Raw genomic sequence first — 24,775 nt, forward strand, 5'->3', positions numbered from 1 at the left:
TCAGATACTATTTGATCCATACAGTGTCAGCTGTCTGATATTATGTGACCAATACAACTTAACAACCTCCTTTCCAATACTCAGCATGGTTTCCGACCAAACCAAAGCACCACCACTGCCTTACTCTCCTTTACTAACACTATCCTTCAGCATCAAAACAATGGCTATCTCTCCTCTGCTACTTTCCTAGACCTATCTAACGCATTTGACATGGTCCCACACAAACAACTTATCTCTGTCCTCAATAACCTATCCTTCTCTCAATCAGACACCAACTGGTTTCAGAGTTACCTGTCTGACCACCAACAATCTGTTGTATGGCAGAATGACATATCTCCCCAACTACCTGTCTCCATAGGGGTTCCTCAAGGATCTATCCTTGGACTCCTACTCTTCTCTGTTTACACCAATAATCTAGCCTCTGCCACCAAACATGGCACACTCATACAATACGCAGATGACTCAACCATCATCTGCTCAGCCCAGTCCCTACCCAAACTGCAAAAAGTCACACAGGAAGCCTTTTCCTCTGTTGAAACTTGGTTATCCAATGCCCAATTAATACTCAACCCAAACAAAACTAAACTACTCATCTTCCAACCCACCAAACATACTCAAAACAACTCTCACTTTAACATCACAGCAAAAGACAACACCACTATATAGCTAACTGAACACACCAAACTGCTAGGAGTGGAAATAGACAATAAACTAAAATTTGACAGTCACATATCCATGACTATAAAAAAGTCCACAAAAAACTAGGAGCGTTTTACAGAAATAAGCAACTTCTCACCAAAGTAGCAAAGATTTCAATAGCAAAGTCCCACCTTATCTCCACCCTACTTTATGCCTCTCCAATATATACCAACCTAAGGCAATGTGATCTAAACAAGCTAGAGACCTGCTACAACAAAATCGCCAAATTTGCAACAGGGGCATCCTACCGTAGTCACCACTGTCTCTCACTTGCTCAACTGGGCTGGCTTGAACTCCCTCACCTACTTCAGTGGTATCAACTCTCACTCGCCCACAAACTAGTAAACCATCCACTAAATGTCCCATCCCTCCAGAATCTACTCCAACCCTATCGCACCACCAGACCACTAAGATCCAGCAACAAAAATCACTTGCAGATCATTAAAGCCAATAACTCTGCTGGTGAAGCACTATTCTCTTGCACCATAGCCAAATTATGGAACTCCCTCTCACCCACAATTACCTCCATACCATCATGCACCCACCTCAAAACTTTACTAAAAGCACACCTAAAAACATGCTGGCTATGCCCTTGCAACTCCCACTCTAATATCACCCACCCCATCCAACCACTACCTTTCTTTCCACTCCACTAACTACCTTGATTATAGCAAGCTCAGATGCTCATAAGCCTAGTACTTATTATACAGCAGGAACTTCTTATTGTAACATTTGTTAATGTCTGTTATGTAATTCACAGATAAAGATTCTAGTTGTCTACTGATGTACTATGTTCTTCATCTGTAAATATTTTGTAAGTAATTGCTATGTTAAATTGTTAATCGCTATGTAATCCAATGTAACTACTGTCTGTTTATTTTAACTGTGGAGCTTTTCTCCCCGGGCCTCTGCTGAAAATAGACCTACGTCCAGTCGGACACTCCCAGTCAACAAATGTAAATAAATAAATAAACAATACAGAGTTAGCTGTTGGATACAATGTGACCAGTGCTGTGCCTGCTCTCTGTTACTATGTGACAAGCATAGCGTCAGCTGTATGATACTATCTGGCTAGTACAATGCCAGCTGTCTGATATTATGTGACCAATACAGAGTTAGCTGTTGGATACAATGTGACCAATACAGTGCCAACTGTCTGATACTATGCGACCAGTACAGTGCCAGTATCTGATACAATTTGTTTCCTGCAGGACCGCCTGTCTGATACTATGTGACTAGTCCAGTGTTAGCTGTCTGATACAATGTCAGCAGTGCCAGCTGTCTGCTACTATGGGCTCCATACAAGGCCAGGTGTCTGATGCAATCCTCTCACTGTAACACCAGGTGTCTGATACCATGAACTCCCTGCTGGACCAGCAATTTGATACTATGTGCACCCTGTAGGACCAGCTGTCTGATACAATGTGTTCCCTGCAGTGCCATCTCTCCAGCACTGTATGATCCTCACATTGCCAGCCACCTGGCTGACACTGTGTAATCCCTACAATGCCAGTTATTTGTCTGATACAATGTCATTTTACAATGTCACTTGTCTGATACTGTGTGATCACATCCATGCCAGCCATTTGTCTGATAAAATGTACTCCTGCAACATCACTTGTCTGACACTGTGTGAACCCTACCATGCCAGCCATTTGTTTGATACAATGTATTCATACAATGTGACTTGTCTGATACTGTCTGACTCTTAGCATTCCAGCCATTTCTCTGATACAATGTACTCCTACAATGTCATTTGTCTGATACTGTGTGATCCCATCCATGACAGCCATTTGTGTGATATAATATACTCCTACAATGTCACTTGTCTGATAATGTGTGATCCATAACATGCCAGCCATTTGTCTGAAACAATGTACTGTTGCAATGTCACTTGTCTGATACTGTGTGATCCCATCCATGCCAGCCATTTGTCTGATACAATGTACTCCTACAATGTCACTTGTCTGACACTGTGTGCTCAAATTTGTGTGGCACCTACCATGTCAGCTGTTTGTCTCATACAATGTACTCTTACAATGTCACATGTCTGAAACTGTGTGCTTTCTACCATGCCAGCCATTTGTCTGAAACAATGTACTCTTACAACTTGTCTGACACCGTGTGCTCTTGATAGTGTTATCTGTGTAATACTTTGTGGCACCTACCATGTCAGCTGTTTGTCTCATACAATGTACTCTTACAATGTCATGTCTGAAACTGTGTGCTCCCTATCATGCCAGCCATGTGTCTTATAAAATGTACTCCTACAATGTCACATATGCTACTGTGTGGCACCTATTATGCCAGCCATTTGTCTGATACAATGTACTCTTACAATGTCACATGTCTGAAACTGTGTGCTCCCTACCATGCCAGCAATGTTTTGATACTTTGTACTCACTACTGTGCTTTGTGTGTAATACTGTGTGATCCCTATCATGACAAACATCTGTCTGGTACTGTGTGATTCCTACAGTGCTATCTGTCTGATACTGTAATCTGTCCACCATGTCAATCATCTGACTGATAATGTGTACTTGCTATAGTGCCTGCCATCTTGATTAATGTACACATTGCAGTTCTTCTTCTCTCATATTTTATGCAAACTACAGGGCCAGCAGTTTGAATCCATGAGACCCTAAAGTGCCATACTAATGTGCACAGTATAATGCCTGCTGTCCTTTACCTTGTGCATTATAAAGTACTAGATGTCTGATGCTACACACATCCTAAACTGTCAGCTGTTCAGTACTATGTAACTACTACAGTGCTTGTTATCTGACAGCAAATACATCCTCTACCATGCAACCATGCAAACTGCAGGATACCATGTAACACCTGCAGTGCCAGGTGACTGATACTATGTAGCAGCTGCACTGCTGACTATCTGATAGCGTGTGGCATGCTACACTCCATCAATCCATAACCCTGTTTTTGCATTCTTGCACATGGGTTTGGGGTGTCACTTTAACAGTGACAATCATCTAGAGCCAAAGTTTATACTACCAGTTGGCTATCCCTGTCACATCGGTTCTTGCACACATACACACACACACACACACACTTAGGCCAATGTAGAGTGTCCAATACACATGTGGGTGGAAACCCATGCACACACAGGGAGGACTGAGTCCACACAGAATGCACCCCAGCTTTGAATTGAACCAGGAAATCACTTCCTGTGAGGCAACAATGTTCTCCGTTGCACCACTGTGTCACCCAAGTTTTGGTTGTTAAATACCATCTGCTCACTACTGTGTCAGTGGTCTGATACTATGTAACACCTGCAGGGCTAGCTGTCTGATACCATGTGCACACTATAATGCTGGTTGTCAAATACCATCTTCACATTACTGTGCCATCTGTCTGATACCAGGTAACACCTGCAGGGCCAGCTATGTGATACTATGTAATTACTGCAGTACCAAGTGTGTGATACTATATACTTCCTATAGTACCATCTGTCTGATACTACACGCTTATTGCAGTGCAAAGTGTGTGATACTACATACTTCCTACAGTGTCTACAGTCTTGTTGATTTTGCGCAGTACAATGCCAGCTGTCTGATTCCAGCTGTCTTGCAGTGCCATATACGTGGTACTACATACTTCCTATAGTGCCAGCTCTCTGGCAATGTCTGATTCTATGTGCTTATTGCAGACCCATGAGTGTAACACTACATACTTCCTATAGTGCCAATTGTCTGGTTCTATGTGGTTATTACAGTGCCATGTGCATGGTACTACATACTTCCTATATCCTGAAGAAAGAAAGAAAGGTGATGTTGGCCACTTGTTCCACTCTCCCCTTGGCCAGCCAAAAATATCTAAATCATTAACTTTAGTTACCAACAGCATAACTGCACACCCTACCAATGTGTCATTGGCTCAGATGTTTTAATGTCTGTTCTATTTATGTGGGCCCTGGATATTAAACAGGAAATGTTAATGTCATTTACTCACCTAACTGGTGAATATTTTGAAAAAAATATGTTTTCAGCCATCCATATTAGGGTGGTATACTTTGAGTCAGTCATTTGAAGTTCTGTATAGTAAGACTAGCAACTGATACATCAAAAGTCATTTTAACAAACAAAGCTATGGCTGCTGAACAGGAATATTCAAACACAAAATGTAAGTACACTAGTTACAAAAACGTAGCAGGAGACACATTCTAATTATTTCATTGTATCTTACCTGAATACTGAAACATGTTGTGAGGAGAGTGTTATCCTCTTCTGCATTGTCACTTTGGTTGTCCTGAATGCTGGAACTCTCTTCTGTTTTGGGCTGCACCGTGATGGGAACAGTTGGAGGTTTTGGAAGAATGTTCACATCTGTGCCATTGCCAAATGCTTGTATTGCATTTTCTGATAAAAAAATAAGGTAGAAATGCACTACATTATTTTCATATCTCACTAAACAGGGATGATGCACTATTTTAAGAAAAGGAATATATTGAAGTTTGTATTTATCATTTAACTTTTCCCAATTATGCCCAAGATACTAGCTGACCTACTGGCACAGGGTACAATACTCATGTGTCTATATGTTCACTACTCATGTGTCTATCTGGTGATTTGAGGTCTGTACACTACTCATGTGCCTATCTGGTGACCTGACTTTGGTACAGTACTCATGTGTCTATCTAGTGACCTGACTTTGGTACAATACTCATGTGTCTGATTTGAGGTCTGTACACTACTCATGTGTCTATATTTTGATTTGAAGTCTGTACACTACTCATGTGTCTATCTGGTGATTTGAGGTCTGTACACTACTCATGTGTCTATCTGGTGATTTGAGGTCTGTACACTACTCATGTGTCTATCTGGTGATTTGAGGTCTGCCCACTACTCGTGTCTATCTGGTGATTTGAGGTCTGTACACTACTCATGTGTCTATCTGGTGATTTGAGGTCTGTACACTACTCATGTGTCTATCTGGTGATTTGAGGTCTGTACACTACTCATGTGTCTATCTGGTAATTCAGACAGTATCTCAGTCAAAGAGATTGCAAATATGACATGGGAATGAGAGAGAGAGAGAGCTTTTGCTTCCTTGCATTCACCCCAGGGGCAGGAAAATCAGTCTCAGTAGTTAAGCTGATTAACAAATCTCTGCTGGAGAAGAGAGATGTAATGAGAACCATGAAACTTACAAAGGTCAGTGGAAATTGTGTGGGAAAATGCCACTCATGTAAAACAGCAATGCTCACAGTCACATCTCACCACAAACTAGCCACACTGTGTGTATCTTTGAAAGTGGTGATGTCTCCCTATTGGAGGATGACAGAGGATCCAAAAGACTTGCTGACTGCAAAGTCAAATTTCAGGACTATTCTTTCACCTTTGTCAGATGCATTCACTCTCAGAATTAGAGCACCTCCCTGCCTAACTTCCAAACTTAGGGACCACTCTTTCACCCTTGTCAGACGCAGTCACTCTCTGAATTAAAGCTTCTCTTTCCCTAACTTCCAAACTTAGGGACCACTCTTTCACCCTTGTCAGACGCAGTCACTCTCTGAATTAAAGCTTCTCTTTCCCTAACTTCCAGACTTTGGGACCATTCTTTCACCCATGTCAGCTGCATTCACTCTCAGATATAAAGCTTCTCTTTACCTAACATCAGACTGCACCAGTTCAATGCAGTAGATCATGTTTCTTAAGCACTTTTACAACCCGCACAGTCTATTTTAGCATTCAGAGATGAGTACCATTTATTTTGTTAAATGGACAGGATAGTGCTTTCAGTGATGAGCTGGAAACAGTATGCATTTTACAGGCTTGTGCCACATCTGTACCCTTAACTTACACACTTTGTCTCACCTGAAAGCAACAAGTTTTACATGGACAGGAAGGGAAGACAGTTTCCTATTTTTGAACTGCCACTTATTCGGATATTAATGATTGGAGAGGACAAAGCAGAACCTTCAGAGTTCTGCACTGAGTTTAGGAGATAGCTACACAACAGTAAACACACACACTTTGACATGCTTCTTTTTGTTAACAGGATAGGTAATATCTTTGTGGAGACAGGTGTCACACACAGCAAGAATTTTATATAAAATACGAAACATATTTTTAAACATAATTGTCATATTACTCGCATGAAAATTCATCCCAGTTACAAGAATGCAAACAAAAATTATCTCTTTTAATGCATCTAAGAAGCCATATGGCACATCCTTCTGTGTGGGACAGTCACCTGGAGTGCTGCGATCTTACCTGCAGAGAAAATGAAAGTCACCTGGAGTCCTGCGATCTTACCTGCAGAGAAAATGAAAGTTCTCCCCTGTCGGAACCATAACCAACATTTCTGTTATTAATTTCATTCATTTATTCAGCAGTCTGCATTTTAAAGAGACATTATTTTCCTGAACAGCAGTACTAAGTTACTCACAATTGTTGATAATTAACATACATTTTGATTCAATTATTGGCACTGATTTTGACAGACAAAAGATAAGTGAGAGATTCAAAGAATATACATGCAGTCTTATGGCTGCAGTGTCAATATCCTGTCCAATAGTACATACATTTATTCACTTATCTATCCATCCATCCATTTTATGATAATCTCCTTTATCACTTTCTAGAGACAGGGAAGCTGGACCCAATCCATTAGCCAATGGGTTTAAAGCACTGAAAGTCATTTTAGGCAAAGCACCAATCCATCATCACAGAACACACAGCTGCACTCTCTCATACACACCTATGCGCAGTTTAGAGAGCATCAACTCATCTACTACATGTCTAAGAGTTAGGAGGAATCTGAAGCACCTTAAAATACTCCCTACTGGGGAGTGTAACACAGACAATATACAGACTGCACAAGTAATCGAGAAACAAAGCTAAGAATTGTTTGCTGTGAGGCATCAACTTTACTTGTTACAATGTGTCAGTTTTGTTCTAAGCATTTGCATGTTAAGCTGTGATTTATTCCCGATTGATTCTCCTTCCTCCTTGCGATTTTTCACCTTCTGCCCTTGGGTTTTAGGACTTTTTCCCTTCCTCCTTGCGATTTTTCACCTTCTTCCCTTGGGTTTTAGGACTTTTTCCCTTCCTCCTTGCGATTTTTCACCTTCTTCCCTTGGGTTTAGGACTTTTTCCCTTCCTCCTTGCAATTTTTCACCTTCTTCCCTGGGTTTTAGGACTTTTTCCCTTCCTCCTTGCGATTTTTCACCTTCTTCCCTTGGGTTTTAGGACTTTTTCACTCTATTCCTTCCTTCTCCTTTCAGTTCTGATCGTAGCCCTTCCATTTCTTTCCTGCTGCTGTGCTGGTGTAGAGCTAGTGTTCATTCTTTCCCCCACAATGGTATCCAGTCTGTCAAGGTTCTGTCTCCTCCTCTTCTGAGCCTCATCTCTTGTTTCACTTATTGTCCTAGCATTGTCTATACTTGGCTTCCAGTTCAGCCTCTTCTTTTCCCATTCAGTTGTTTGCTATTGTTTTGTCTTCTGATTGCAGTTTCTATTACTTCTTATTCCATGTTTAGATGTAGGAGACAGACTGCCCATCTGTTTCATTTGATATCACCCTCCACTACCTTAGTTATTTCTCCCATGTTCCTTTAGCATTTCAGCTCCCAGAAGATGACAGTTTCTCCTTTAACTGCTACTAATACTTTGCTGCGTGTTATACATAACTGTAACCAACATTACGCACTCCTCTGAATGCACCATTTCTATCTCCTTTTGGTGCATTGTCATGTGCTACTCTCATCTCTACCAGACCTCTCAACCAATCGGGGACAAATTTCAACATAATCAGGGACAAGTCAAGATAAAATCAGGGACAATCAGGGACAGTTTTAAAATATTAGTGCTATTAACTTGAAACATTGACAGAATCAGAGCATATCAAGTAATACACATTTTCTGAAGTAAAAGAAGTCTATAACTCTTAATTATTGTCATTATTCATTAAGTGTAATTCACCACCTTTCCTCCAAAAGTCACTAGTTTTAGGAGGGATTAAGAGGGACAGAGCTAAAATTTAAGTCAAAATCAGGGACAGATGAGAGGTATGCTCTACTGCCATTACTTCTCATCAATCTAGAAACAACAGTCATCTCCACCCACTATGTCACTGTAGCTGTATGTTTCTGGATGCACAGAATATTCACTAGTATTTTATTCACAATACCTTTGAATATAGTCCTTCCCCAGTTATGAAATTCCTTATTTGTTCTAATGTCTCCAGCATTAATATTCACCTTAAAAACTGAATGTCGCTTTAATATAAAAAAAGTATTCATATTTTGATGTTCTTCTCAGTTCCTATTCTTCTATGAATGTTAATACTTTCCAACATTTGCTGTTGAGACTCTATTACAAAGCCTACCTGTTTCCCCTTGGATTTTTTGCGTAATGTCATATTAATTCTTTTGGACTGAATTTTAGCTAGTATCTCTCCATCCATATTTATTCATAATTTGTCCCTATGCTCCCACATCTATACGTTTTCTTCTTTCATTGTGAATTAAAACATATTTTTGCTTTCTTCATAACATTTGTCAAAAGCCTTTCTTTCTTCCAGTGTTACACATTGTTATTATTATTATTTCAGTCGTTCCACTCTTCTCTTTTTTTCATTGAAATAGGAAGTAAAGTGATCCAGGAAACTATTTCAGCCACAGCCTGAAAGTAGTGCTTTAATAAATAACTTGTTTAGGGTCACAGAGCAGGCATACCCTTGCTGAGTGAATCAAACCCCAGACTACACCAGAAAGCTCATCAGCAGTTCAGGGCCTTGCTCCTCTGCATTAAATGGCAGACTATATCAAACCCTGGACAGCAAGATATGTTTGTTAACCACTTGTAGCCTCACTGCTCTGCACTAACTAGCAGGCCATGTTCTGGTTAGCTCTCTCTATAGCTTATCCACTGGTATTCTAATGAACCCCCATCTCTTCCGGCTGCTTTCCTCTTTTCAGTTTGTTTTTGGCCATCCTTTCTTTTCAGTTCGTTTTTGGCCATCCTTTCTTTTCAGTTCGTTTTTGGCCATCCTTTCTTTTCAGTTCGTTTTTGGCCATCCTTTCTTTTCAGTTCATTGTTGGCCATCCTTTCTTTTCAGTTTGTTTTTGGCCATCCTTTCTTTGCAGTTTGTTTTTGGCCATCCTTTCTTTTCAGTTTGTTTTTGGCCATCATTTCTTTTCAGTTTGTTTTTGGCCATCATTTCTTTTCAGTTTGTTTTTGGCCATCATTTCTTTTCAGTTTGTTTTTGGCCATCATTTCTTTTCAGTTTGTTTTTGGCCATCATTTCTTTTCAGTTTGTTTTTGGCCATCATTTCTTTTCAGTTCGTTTTTGGCAATCCTTTCTTTTCAGTTCGTTTTTGGCCATCCTTTCTTTTCAGTTCGTTTTTTGCCATCCTTTCTTTTCAGTTCATTGTTGGCCATCCTTTCTTTGCAGTTCGTTTTTGGCCATCCTTTCTTTTCAGTTCGCTTTTGGCCATCCTTTCTTTGCAGTTCGTTTTTGGCCATCCTTTCTTTTCAGTTCGCTTTTGGCCATCCTTTCTTTTCAGTTCATTTTTGGCCATCCTTTCTTTTCTTTTCAGTTCATTTTTGGCCATCCTTTCTTTTCAGTTCATTTTTGGCCATCCTTTCTTTTCAGTTCATTTTTGGCCATCCTTTCTTTTCAGTTTGTTTTTGGCCATCCTTTCTTTTCAGTTTGTTTTTGGCCATCCTTTCTTTTCAGTTCATTTTTGGCCATCCTTTCTTTTCAGTTTGTTTTGGCCATCCTTTCTTTTCAGTTTGTTTTGGCCATCCTTTCTTTTCAGTTCATTTTTGGCCATCCTTTCTTTTCAGTTCGTTTTTGGCCATCCTTTCTTTTCAGTTCGTTTTTGGCCATCCTTTCTTTTCAGTTCGCTTTTGGCCATCCTTTCTTTTCAGTTCGTTTTTGGCCATCCTTTCTTTTCAGTTCATTTTTGGCCATCCTTTCTTTTCAGTTCATTTTTGGCCATCCTTTCTTTTCAGTTCATTTTTGGCCATCCTTTCTTTTCAGTTTGTTTTTGGCCATCCTTTCTTTTCAGTTTGTTTTTGGCCATGCTTTCTTTCTTTTTACTATTTAGCTTGTCAGGCTCCTCTCTTTCCTTTGCTGTTACTGCCCCTTCTCATCTCATTCCTGCCTCCCACTTCTTTCTTATTGTCTCTGTAAATGTCCTGGAAATATTCCCTTATCTCTACTTTCTCTCTCTTGCAATACTCTTAATTCACTGGATCCAGAGGTAACACAGCTTTCATTCAGGTTGCAAGTTACTCTTATTCATGGTTATAAGGCACATTTCAGAAATAAATATATTTTTCAACAGAAAGATACATCCACGGACAGTTTTCTCCACTGTTTAATTAAAAATTCTGAATGTACAATAAACATCTGTGCCAGCTAAGATGAATTTTTTTTCAGACATAGAATACACCTGTTCCATATCAAGAGTATCTGCTCTGGGCATATGATTAGACAGTTTTCTAGTGCTTTCCACTCTAGGTAGCTGGAGAGATCCTTCCTTGCTGAAAATCTTTCCCTCAGCACAAGAACCCACCTCTTACGACAGTCTCCACTCTAACTCCAGTTTTCTAGTACACAGTTTTGATTAGTTGTGAGAATAGAGAACACAAGCCCATCTTATTTTGTTTTGGTTAGTAGGCTAGTCCATGTCTGTTATGACATATGAGCAGTTACATCACTGGTAAGTATGTATATGTATATGTATATGTATGTATATATGTGTGTGTGTGTGTGTATATACATATATATATATATATATATATATATATATATATATATATATATATATATATATATGTGCATACAAGCGCACACACACACACACACACACACACACACACACACACACACACACACACACACACACACACACACACACACACACACACGAAGAGAGAAAAAGGTGCAATGTAAACTAGTATCAAGAAAATGTAGTTTTCCAGCCTTAAGGGTTGTGCACACTTTCCTTAAGGAAGAACATACCAAAAAAAAGGAAAACTAGTTGTAGAGGAATGATATTGTCATACAGAATACTAAAATAGACTCTTTTCATAACTTCTAATGTAAGACCCATTCCAAAGATCACTTTGCATTTTTATTAAAAAATAAGAATGCATGATTCAGTTTGGTATTTCTTGTTTAAATCATGGTTTATTAAGTAAAAACAAGAGATGAGTGCTTTTGCCCTTCTCAGAGCATCAACAGAGCTAAGTTAAAACATAACTAACAAGCAATGTATACTTTATTATTTTCTATAGAAAACGCTATGTAAATTACACTGAAGGCGTTAGTGATACTTGCATACCTAGTTTGCATTTTTAATGTGGTTGGTGCTGTTTACTCCTTATCCAACTAAGTACACAGCCACTGTCTATCTGGCTATTTATTAATATGCTTACATGTCAAATAACAGTGTAAGCATCTAGTCCTCCATTGTTGTTATATTACTATAGTATATGATAAAACAGGTGATAGTGAGGCTAAACTCAGTGCAAAAAGTTGTGGTTGGAGAGAGGAGGAGCGTGGTGGTTATCAGAAGCAAAACAAGAATTCTGCTGCTAAGGGCAGAGGCATAATTAGGGTGTTACAACTGAATGCTAGTGTAGGAAGTCTTTGAAAAAAGAGATGAGAGAAAATTGCCCTCAGGTTTAGTTGTAAGACAAGCTAAAAGAAAAAAAAAACAAGTGTGAAGATGTGTGTGTGTGTGTGTGTGTGTATGAAAATAGGGGAGGGGAAAGAGTTAAAGATGGGATACACATAAGAACAGATTCTTGCTAAACCAAAAAAATGTAATCTACATGTATCCATATATCTGTCTGTCTCTATATACACACATACACAAGTATATGCACACACACATAAATATACAGTTTATGTATATGTATATATATATATATATATATATATATATATATATATATATATATATACACACACACATATATATATATATATATATATATATATATATGTCTATTATACACACACACACACACACACACACACACACACACACACACACACACACACACACACACACACACACTCATTGTTACATATACAAACACATATTACATGTACATACATACCTGCAGATACATATTACAGTATATACATAAATTTAACATCAAAATATGAACAGTTCAAATTGACTTCAGTTTAATCCTCAGATACCAAATATAAGTTCATAGGTTCATAGGGTCTATATTATTAACTCAAACATCCAGAATAGCGAATACAACTCTGTCGACACAAACGTCGATCTACAAATTCAGCGAACTACCAAACCATCGAACCTGAAGACATCAAACGTGTTTGTTGGCCAGCAGCGTGATCATGGGTATGAGGAAATTTATCCTTTTCCCCACTGTAGTGCGGTCTCGGAGTTGGTATATTTAAGTAGGGGGGTGCAGGGGGGCTTGCCCCCCTGCAAAATATCTGTTAATATAGTTTTATTTAGTTGGGTTTGACTTACCTGAATGGTGCTTTTGATGAAGTAATGCGTTCGATGTGTTCATTTTTGATGATTTGGTAGTTCACTTGATTTGCAGATTGACGTTTATGTGTCAGAGTTGTATTCGCTTTTCTGAACATTCACGTTAATAATATATACCCGGTTCATAGGTGTGTACTTGGCCAATGGCCCTGGAGCCTTTGTAGGATTACCCTGGCATCATGTTACCTGACCTTAGTTCCCAGTGCCTCTGTCGAGTAGAGCCACTGGAGTGATTCCTGGGGTGAATTTTCTATTTCCCATCCACTCACCAAGATTTCTTTTGAAGTGGGTCAGTGAGGTGCTCTGTTTGACATGTATGTGAAGTCGACTCCATAGTATGGGCAGTCTCTGGGTTATGAATCTGTCCCTCCAGCATGTTCTGTTGATTGTGGTAATGAGGGTGAGGTCTCTGGAGTGTGTGGTGCAGAGGGATTGGGATTTCTTTAGATGTAGCATTTCTAACAGAGCTGGGTCAGACATGGCTTTGTAGGTCAAGCAGAGATCGCCTCTAAGTAGGTGACATGAGACAGAGAATAGTTGGAGTTTTTTGAGTCTGTCCATACAGATAGTATTTAAGGCCTAGGATCCTCTTTGTGAGGTACTTTTGTGGTCTCTCCAGTTGTTGCAGCTGTTTAGTGAGGTACATGCCAAATGGGGCATTGTACTCAATGATTGGCCTAATGAGGGAAGAGTAGAGGAAGACAATGACCTCTTTCTTCTTGGATGCAAAACCCTTAGTAATGATATGTGCCATATAGAAGGACGTTCTGACCACAGTGGCAATGTGGTGGTCAAAAGAGAGGTTGGTGTCAACATGTGTTCCCAGATCTCTTATAATGCCTTCTGTGTTCAGTGGACTACTATCGATGTGGTAATTCATGGGAACTGGGTTTTTCACAAAGGGCATGACGACACATTTTTTGGCATTGAGCTTAAGGCCATGGTTCTGACACCAGTCATTGAGCTCAGTGAGGCCTTTCTGTAGGATGTCAACATCACTTGGGAAGTTAATAATGGCTCCCAACTAGCAATCATTTGTGAACTTTGTCAGCCAGAGTCCCTTCGTGTTGGCCTGGACTTCTGAGAAGTAGATGCCAAACAAGAGAGGATCCAGGACCATTCCCTGTGGGACTCCACTAGTGGCTGGTCAGCAGTCTGACTTGAAGTCAGCTACATTCATATTGTGCATTTTATCTGTAAGCCAGTTTGCAACCCACCTAGTGATATAGGGGTTGATGCCTATCTTAGCGAGTTTTTCTTTAATTCCTTAGTAGGGAATGGTATCAAAGGCCTTGGCCAGATAAAGGTAGGCTGTATGAACCACCTTGCCTTCATCCACAGCTCTGGTGACTGACTCAAAGAAGTCGACCAAGTTGAGCAGGCATGATCTACCCTTCACAATACCAAACTGTGTGGGATCCAGAGTTTGGATATTCCCTATATCTTTGTTTATTAGGTCCATGATGATGCATTACCTAGCTTTGCATATCAGACTTATCAGGCTAATGGGGCAATAGATCCCAGGGTCTGTAGTCGCTCCTCCTTTGTGGAGAGGGATGACTATAGCAGTGTGCCATTCAGTAGAGACAAAGACTGAGGTGAGGCTGTCATTGAACAGGGCACACAGGTGAGTTGCCAGTTCACTCTGTAGTTCATGTAGAACACAGCCAGGGATATTGTCAGGTCCCATAGAAGATGTAGTGTTGGCCTTGGACAGTGCTGTTGTAACCTGTGCAGCAGTAATACTGGGTGCCTGGCAGTCTACTGCTATTGTGATTGGTCCTTTGGGGGGGTAAAGTTGGCACTGAATCTGTCAGCCAGTTTATTGGCAATATCTGTTCGCTCAGTATAGGAGGTACCATTGTGCAGTAGCTCAGAGCAAATATGGGTATTTCCTTGGAGATTTTTTACATAACTATAGAAGGCCTTGTGGTTGTCTTTACTATCTGCTTTAATTTTGTTTTCATAGCTAGCTTTAGAGGCTTTGATGAGGGATCTCAACTTTTTGTTGAGGCTGATAAGGGAGCTTTTCCAGTCTTGGGACTTCACCTTATTCTGCATCAGTTTCCTCTTTTTGTTGCAGAGTTTGTTTATGGCAGGAGACTACCAGATTGGCTTCCTTTTTGGAGGAAAGCATCTTGGTTCTTTTCGGTATGGAGAGATCCATGTATTTGTGTATGTGTTCATACAGTGCATTGGTGTATGATTTAGCAGTCATGCAACTATTCTTCATTTGCATGAGTGCTGTGAAGTTAGCCACCTCTGTTTTTAGGAGCCCAAAGTTAGCTTTGGAGAAGTTTTTCATGGTGGTTACCTTTGAGGGGATGTGGATTTCCAAGGTGATTAGTTTGTGGTCGAATTTAGCCAGGGAGGATTTGACTATTGGTGTAGAGCAATGGTCGCCCAAAAGGCACTATAGTTGGAAGTAAAAGAAAAATCAAAAGTTTAACCTACACCATAAATGAATAACAAAGTATATAATTAAAAATGTACTACTACAGTTAAAAAAATAAAAAATCAAATTCATGCATAAATATGAGATACTATAGCAATATGCATAGATACGAGATACTATAGCTATATTTAACAAACAAAAAAAAAGTGTTGCATTTTAGTAAAGGTAACTATGGTCCAGTTTCTTTAACTGAAGAATTCTCTTAATGGAGAATGTCTGTTAGAGTCCATGCTTCCAATAAGCTCTAAGCTGAATCTGCCATTCAAGTTTTTTCTGTAGCTTTGGATTCAGATTGCCTTGTAATGGACCTGAATTGAGTCTCTCAATGACATTAAAAACAAGCTTCTCAAAATTCCTGCAGACCTGATCATGTCTAGATAGGGGGTGTGGGATTCCTTAATCCTGCTGCCCGAGAGCTGTTTTAGTCACTCTTATTTTGAGAGACATAATAATTGTTTTTCCAATGTAGAATGCTGTGCAGTTTGTCAGCTTGAACAGTACATCACTTAGATACCATTACAGCCATACTCGGAAGTGAAGACATCACTTAGATACCATTACAGCTATACCTGAATGTGCTGACATCACATTGATACCATTACACTTATACCCAGATGTGCTGACATCACTTAGATACCTTTACACCTATACCTGAATGTGCTGACATCACTTAGATACCATTACAGTTATACCCGGAAGTGAAGACATCACTTAGATACCATTACAGTCATACTCGGAAGTGAAGACATCACTTAGATACCATTACAGCTATACCTGAATGTGCTGACATCACTTAGATACCATTACACTTATACCCAGATGTGCTGACATCACTTAGATACCATTACAGTTATACCCGGAAGTGAAGACATCATTTAGATACCATTACAGTCATACCCGGAAGTGCAGACATTATTTAGATACCATTACAGTCATACCTGGAAGTGAAGACATCACTTAGATACCATTACAGCTATACCCAGATGTGCTGACATCACTTAGATATCATTACAGTTATATACGGATGTGCTGACATCTCATAGATACCATTACAGTTATACCCAGAAGTGCTGACATCACTTGGATACCATTACAGTTATAACTGGAAGTGCAGACATGTTTCTTCTTTGAGTTTGGACACACAAAATAGTTTTTTTTGGCTCATAAATGCACAGCATCTGCAGCCCGGGGCATTGCAGGGAAAAGTTCCTAATTTTAGTTCCATGGGTGCACTAATTCCTTTTACATTTTCTGTCCAGTTTCTAACATGTCTACCTTTTTGATAAATGAAGGATGGTTGAGGGTCAAGAACCTGACTGATACATTGGTTTCTCCTTCTGATCCTTCAGTTTGTGACAATTTTTCTTTTTATTACATGTAAATCCTTAGTATCATAATTCTTTTATATTTGTCACCTACTTCACTGATACTTAATTTTGAATACATTAACATTACTAGATTTCTGAAATTTACCAAAATACTTGATATTACTTCAATCAGCTATTTGGATGTGTTAATTAAGGATTTCGACAACCAAAATGTGGTCTTGAACATTTACTGGAAGGCAATGTATTCCAGTTCCATGTTTCATTATACCAGCTGCCATCCCAAACACAAAAAGAGACCTATGGATAAAGGTCATTTTGTTAGATTGGCCAGAATGGTTTTTGATAGGGCACCTTCTTGGTGGAATTTATACATTTACTAGTAGGGGTTAGCCCTTATGGTTTTTAAGCCCGCTTATATGTGAGGTAGTTAGAAAAAGAAAAAAATGGAGACATTTGTACCCCTTTTTATGATCAGGGGAGTTGTTGTGTGTATCAGACTAAGAATGTTGTTAATTTTGAAAAAAGCCTTGGTCATGACATATTTCTTGACAGCTTCACTATCAGGAATGTTTTGGAAAAAAACTGTAGGTCATTTTATGTGAACAATGACCTATATGAAAAGGTAGGACTGAAAGCCTCTATAGATTTTAGGAGGGGTAAATGTTTTCAAGACCTGTTTGAACAAGGTAAGGGGATATGGAATAATACCATAAAAAGAGGTACTTTTAAATGTGGTTCTTGCAACCAGTGTCCTTTCACGTTAGGGAATGAAAGTAGTTGGGTAAGGGGTGGAGCACGAATTTGAAATGTCCTTTTAACTGCAACTCTAGGGGGTGGTTTATATAGCCAAATGACAACAATGCGTTTCATTTTACATTGCAAAGACTGAAAGAGAACTAAAAGTATGGATCTATGAACACTTACGCGATACTGGTAAATGTGAACGTAGAAGTGCTTTATTTAAACGTATTGAAGAATCCCTCACATCATCTTTTATTTTTGTTGTGGAAAGAGTTGAAAACAATTCAATTGGGCAAACTGGAAGTGAAATGTTAGAGAAGTGGGGATTGTGGTAGCAAACTGGTTTGAGTGCTTACAATATCCTTGGATTGAATGAAAAGTTTCCCTGGCTTGTATTTTAAAATTGTGTTAATTTACCTTTTAGTATGTCCAATTTTTGTAATTTGTTGCATGTAATTTAATATGTACTTACTGTTTGGTTAAATGTTTTACAATAATTCTGTAGGACACATGGATTGTGTTTCCTGTTGGTAAAACTGTGATTTTTGGAGTTTTTTTTTTAACTCACTGTATGGTTAAAGGGAGCTTTCAGATCTGAAGAAGTTCCTGTTTTGGGACAAAAAAGCATTTTACTTTGCACAAATTAAAGATGTTTTGGGTCACCTTGTTTTTCCCTCTGGGGTGTGCTTTTGCCTTTGGAGTTTGTTATTTCACCCTGTGGAGTTTCTCTGTGTGTGTTGTTTCCTCAAAAATCCTTCATGAAACATTTCATTATCACATTATATTGGGTAATGCAAATATACATATTGGTAAACCGTGCAGTCTGGAACACTAACCAGTAACATATCTGTTTACCCAAGTTATAGCCACATCAACTAGCTATAAAAAAGCCACAGTCACACAATCAATCATCAAACTGATTCTAACATCCTCTCCAAATAAAATATCATCTCATGGAATTCTGTCAAACAGCCTAAATGGTCGTTTACCAATCTACACCATAAGGCACCAAAACCACAGCTCTAAAATGCATCATTAAGCCTGGTGAAAAAAACTAAATTTTTTCACAAAGCCAATTTTATTAATATGTTACATTTCATTAAATGGGAGTCACTAAAGACTTTTCTCATAGATGATGCTTATCTCCCTTGGTATTCTAAACATATTAGCCTACCCCACCTCCTTGGAACAAAAACAAGTCAAAGCCAACCCTGTCCCATGGCTATCCTTAGTAACTAAACAACTTACAAAACAAAGCGACAGAGTTTGGAAGGTCTGGACAAAATATAAAACAGCTCCTACTTTACTAGTATATAGATAAATAAAAAAACAAAAATAAGTTAGCAGTAATGATAAGCAAGCCTATTACACAACCAAACAAAACACACACACACACTAATAATCTAAAACAATAATCTGGGACTCAATCAATAAAATCTAGGATAAGCTACATAGCCAAAACCAAACACATCAAAACAAAAATAAACCAAATCAATCCCAACTCTATGCAGACAATGATGTCATTAACCTAACAGGTGACCAGTCAAGCTCTTGAGGTCCCTTCTTAGTCAAATAACCATGCTCAGCATTTCTCCTTCCAACCAGTTGGCACAGATACCATTAAAAACACATAAAAAAATTAAATCCAACTACCCCTGACAATGTAGCTGGTGAATATCTTAAAATAGCAGCTGAGACTACTGCATATCCATTTTCAGTTCTAACAAATGTATCCCTATCTGAAAATAAAGTCCCCTTGCTATAGAAAAATCATTCATTATCCTATTACATGATGGCAAAATCAGTGCAGATCGTTCAAACCATAGCCCGATTCCCATTTTCTTCCCTGTCAGTATTAGAAAAATGTACTCACACACAAGTTCTAAACTATCTGAGAACCATTTTCTGTCTTCAACACAAACTGAACTCCATCCTTATTAAAGCACATCTACTGCTTTGCTGAAGTTTGTTAACATTGTCAACACTCATAGATTTGCTGGAAGCCTAGTCTCTGCCATCTTTACCGACTTATGAAAAACATTTGATACTGTGGACCACTGTATATACTCTCATCCTTAGGGCTCAGAAACCTTTCACTGCAATGGTTCCATTGGCTACCTCTCAAACAAAGTTCAAGGAGTGAAATGGAAAAATGATTTCTCCACCTTCTTGTCAGCAAGCAATGTGTTCCACAAGGATGTACACTAGGTGCCATACTAGGCCCCATACTTTTCAACATATTCACCAATGACCTCTTCACTGCTAAAAAAATGCTACCTGAGTTCAATACACTGATGACTCAACCCTAATATGCTCTGCCAAATCTCTTTGCAAACTGCAAGATGTTAAACATCTAACCTTTATCAAGGTCACACCAACGAAACAGCTCTAAATAATTCATTACTTTTAAACCCTAAAAAATGAAACAAAATTACTGCTCTTAAGCACAAAACACATATTTACCAAAACAACACTATTCACTATTGCCTCAGCCAAGAATACCTTAACAGAACAAGGAAACCACACAAAATTACTAGGTATTATCATACACGACCAGTTCACATTTTACCACCACTGTATCACATGTGGTTTAAAAAATCATCAAATACTAGATGCATTATATAGAGTAAAAGGCTACCTCACTAACATAGCCTAAAAATGTATAGCCTCTTCACTAAGTATCAAAACTAAAACTGTCCATACTGGAGCACTGATATAATAAAATAGACATATTTGCTGTAAATTATAAGAATAAAACACTACTGCCTAGGCCTCAGAGAACTAAACTACTTAGAACTATCATATCACCTAGCTCTTTCTCAGCTAACTACAGTAAAATGATTTCTCCACAAGACAAGAAATTGCCAAGCCCTTAACAAATTAAAACAACATAACTCATCCAACAGAATTTTATGCTCTAAAGAAAAATCATTATTCACTACAATTAAATCATCTAATACCGGAGGTGACTCTATATTCAAGTAGTGAAGCAAAACTATGGATTCACATCCTACTGCTACAGAAATATATTCTGAATGCAAACTCATTTAAAACACAGCTAAAATTTCACCTATCAATTCATTGAATCTGCTTCTGTATATCTCCAGGATAAATGCCTTTGTTATTTTCAGCTTACATGCTGTCAAACCATTTCTTTTTACTCCAAATCCTACGCCCCACAACCAGTTTTCACTAATACCTGAAACGTTTTATTAGCATATTTTCATCCATATATGTAGTTTTCTTACACTGCTCACCCCCCCACCTCTATACTTCTAATGGAAGCCTTATGACAGATATGTAAATGTCTCTGAATTTAATATCCCCAGATGAACCAAGGTGAGCTACCAGCCACAACTCTGAGCTGAGATACCAGACAACTAGAGGCTTCTGAAAAAACATTACCTTGCCTGTTTTTTTTTGCTTGATTATATTATTTACTGCACTTTTCTAGTGTGTTCATAGGTCCATACTAGGCTATCTATCCTAGGGCATTTATAAGCTAGCCAGAGTGTGTTTGGCTTTCGCCACCCATTTTAAATTAATTTTGCTATGCCCTTTTTCGAGGTTAGTATACTGTGCCTCTGTCTAACAGTGACACAGAAGTGATACCCAGGGTAAACCTACGATCTCCCATCCACTCATCAAGATTCCTCTTGAAGAGAGTCAATGAGGGACTCTGCCTAACCTAGACTGGGATTTTATTCCAGAGTGAAAGGAGCCTCTGGGTTATGAATCTGTCCCTCCAGTATGTCCTATTTATGTCAGGGCTGAGGTTCAAGTCTCTCGAGCGCGTAGCTCGATGTGATTTGGATTTTCTGAGGTGCAGCATGTCCATTAATTCCAGGTTGGACATGGCTTTATACGTCAGGCACAGATCGCCTCTGAGCAGGCGGTATGCCACTGAGTATAGCTGGAGTTTCTTTAACCGGGCAGCATATGGCATCTGTTTGAGCCCTTTGATCCTCATGGTGAGGTACTTTTGTGATCTTTCCAGTTGCTGCAGGTGTCTGGTAAGGTACATCCCAAAAGGGGCATTGTACTCAATTATGGGCCTGATGAGGGATGAGTAAAGAGGCACGATGACCTCCCCTGATCTAGATGTGAATCCCTTCATGATTAGGTGGGCTATATAAAATGTTTTTCTAACCACGTTGGCCACGTGGTTGTCAAATGAGAGATTGCTATCAACTTGGGTCCCCCAGGTCCCTAATTACTTCTTCCGTACTTAACGGATTACCACCTATATGGTAATTTGTGGGCACTTTGTTTTTGCCAAAGGGGATGACTATACACATTTTGACGTTTAGCTTGAGGCCATGGCTCTGGCACCAGTTGTCTTTTTCTATGAGGCCCTTTTGTAGGATGCTTGTGTCAGCTGGAGAGTTGGTTATGGCACCCAGTTTGCAGTCATCTGCGAACTTGGTCAGCCACAGTCCTTCTGTGTTGGCCTGTACCTCCGAGAAATATATACCGAACAAGAGAGGTCCCAGGACTGAGCCTTGTGGGACGCCACTTGCAACTGGTTTGGAGTCTGACATGGCTCCAGCAATTCTAACCATGTGGGTTCTATCCTTGAGCCAGTTTGCAATCCATCTAGTGACATAGGGGTTTATATTTAAGCTGGTGAGCTTATCTATAATGCCCGAGTGGGGTATTGTATCGAAGGCTTTTGCGAGGTCCAGGTAGGCTGTTTGGACCACCTTCCCCTCGTCAATGGCCTTGGTGACTGTTTCAAAGAAATCAACCAGGTTTAAGAGGCAGGATCTGCCCTTAACAAAGCCAAACTGGGTAGGATCCAGTGTTTGTAGGTCCCCAATATCTTTATTTATGAGGTCCATGATGATCCTTTCCATAGCTTTGCAGACCAAGCTAGTCAGGCTTATGGGGCGATAGTTTCCAGGATCCGTTGAGGCAACACCTTTATGGAGAGGGACCACTGTTGCTGTACGCCACTCTTTGGGCACATATCCTGTAGTAAGGCTGAGACTGAACAGTAGTTTTATGTTTGGGTTTAGCTCTTGGAGTTTATGTAGGATGCAGCCCAGGACACCATCTGGTCCCACTGATGCTGTGTTTTTTGCTTTGGAGAAGGCGGCTCTTACCTGAGCATCTGAGATGTCAGGGGGGCAGCACTCTGCTGGGATAGATATTTGCCCTTTTGGTGGGGGGGGGGAGAAGTTTGCGAGGAACCTGTCAGCTAGGATGTTGGCAATGTCTGTGGGTTCGGTGTATTTTTTGTCATTTTGGACTAATTCTGAGCATATCTGGGAATTACCACCCAGGTTCCTAACATAACTAAAGAAAGCCTTGTGATTATCCTTAGTGTCCTGTGCAATTTTTCTCTCAAAGCTGGCCTTAGATGATTTTATGAGTGCCTGTAGTTTTTGCTAATACTGATCAGAGATGCCTTCCCATTTTGGGATTTTGCTCCATCATGTAGTAGCTTCCTCCTTCTATTGTATAATTTGTTTATGGCTGGGGTCCACTAGACAGGACGCTTGCCTTTGGAGGAATGGGTCTTGGTTTTATTTGGGATTGCATGATCCATGCATTCTTGAAGGTGTTCATAGAATGCATTTATAAAGGATTCTGCAGTCTGGGCCGTATTTTCCACAGGCCCGGGGGCTTTGAAGGATTCCACCTCGGTTTTGAGGAGTGTGAAATTTGCTTTAGAGAAGTTTTTCACTGTGGTTTTCTGGGCATGGGGTGGGGTCGGAATGTGAATATCCAGCGAGATTAGTTTATGGTCTGATCTTACCAGTGAGGGATACACTTCTGGTCTGGAGCATAGAGTCCCCATGTTGGTGATGATCAGGTCCAGTATGTTTTCCCCTCTTGTGGGAGTGGTAACAGGTTGTTCCATAGCATTTGAGTTTATAAATTCTAGGAACCTTTGGGCTAGGGTGTTGGAGCTAGAGTAATGCTCCCAGTCTATGTGTGGGTAGTTGAAGTCACCCAACATAATGGTGATTGGAGAGACCTTCATATTTTCCAGTGTTCTTAGGAAGGCCGAGTGAGGTTCCTGAGTTTGGGAGGGTGGTCTGTAGCAGGCTATAAACTGGAAGGCAGTTTTACCCACAGTTAGTTGCACATGGATAGTCTCTGATGCTTTGTGCTGTGCCACCAACCTGGAGGTGTGGGTATCTTTGACCAATATTGATACTCCCCATCCTTTTGTGGTTCGGTCCATGTTTTGGGGCTGAAAAGCATGGTATGAGGTATAACCTTGGTAGTGCTGGGGTGCTCTCGGGAGCCTTGAACCAGGTTTCTGTTACTGCACAGATATCGATGTTCTCCATGCTAAGGAGAGTTTCGAGTGCGTGCATCTTGAGGTTTAGACTTCTGGCATTGAGTAGCATTTCTCTTAGTTTCTTATCACTTGTGATACCTATGGAGGTGGGTTTATCTTTTGAGCCTTGCCTAAAAAAGGCACTATGGGGGTGGCAAGAGCCTTTGCCAATATCCGAAAGCCCAGGGGTGACAGGTGCAAGCCGTCCCTAGCGAAGCATCGTGGCTTGTCGAGCATGTCATCCCAGGCTGACAGGCACTGGATCCCCTTTGAATGACACCAATACTTAAGCCAATTGTTGAAATTGATCATCTTATCTTCATATTGTGGCATCATTCTTGGTAAGGGTAAGATACTACTCAAGGTCAGGGTCATACCGACCTGGGCTACATGCTCAGAGAGCTCGTTTATGTCTCTTTTCATGCAGTCCAGGGAGGTATGTCTCAAGTTATTCACACCAGCATGGACAATGACTGAGTCATATTTGTACTTGCCTTGGAGTGACCTGAGTGCTTGTGTTATGTGGCAGATCCTAGCGCCCAACAGGCAGCTCACTGTGACCTTCTCCTTGTTCAGCCTGATGAGCGGGATGTCAGTGTGCCTGACGATAGAGTCACCTATTACAAGTGTATCAGGTGTGTTGTTCAGCCTTAAGGGCTGTGACTGTTTGGCACACTGGCTTTGTGAGCTATGTGTTGCATGTGTTTTGTTTTGGGGTAGCGGTTGCTTGGGTGTCTGCTTTGCAGGTCTCTGCT

General features: G+C 39.9%; 1 protein-coding gene across 1 annotated transcript in view; it reads right to left on the reverse strand.

The window, feature by feature from the left end:
• Window positions 1-24,775, reverse strand: part of LOC122810526 (GDNF family receptor alpha-2-like) — a 637,566-nt gene that overhangs the window by 441,197 nt on the left and 171,594 nt on the right. Inside the window, exon 5 of the mRNA XM_044082108.1 lies at window positions 4,900-5,072. Within this exon, the coding sequence (XP_043938043.1) occupies window positions 4,900-5,072 (173 nt within the window). The remainder of the gene's footprint in view (window positions 1-4,899; window positions 5,073-24,775) is intronic.

This window comes from Protopterus annectens, chromosome 9.part0, assembly GCF_019279795.1.
Source record: "Protopterus annectens isolate FY-2018-M chromosome 9.part0, PAN1.0, whole genome shotgun sequence".
Taxonomy (NCBI): Eukaryota; Metazoa; Chordata; order Ceratodontiformes; family Protopteridae; genus Protopterus; species Protopterus annectens.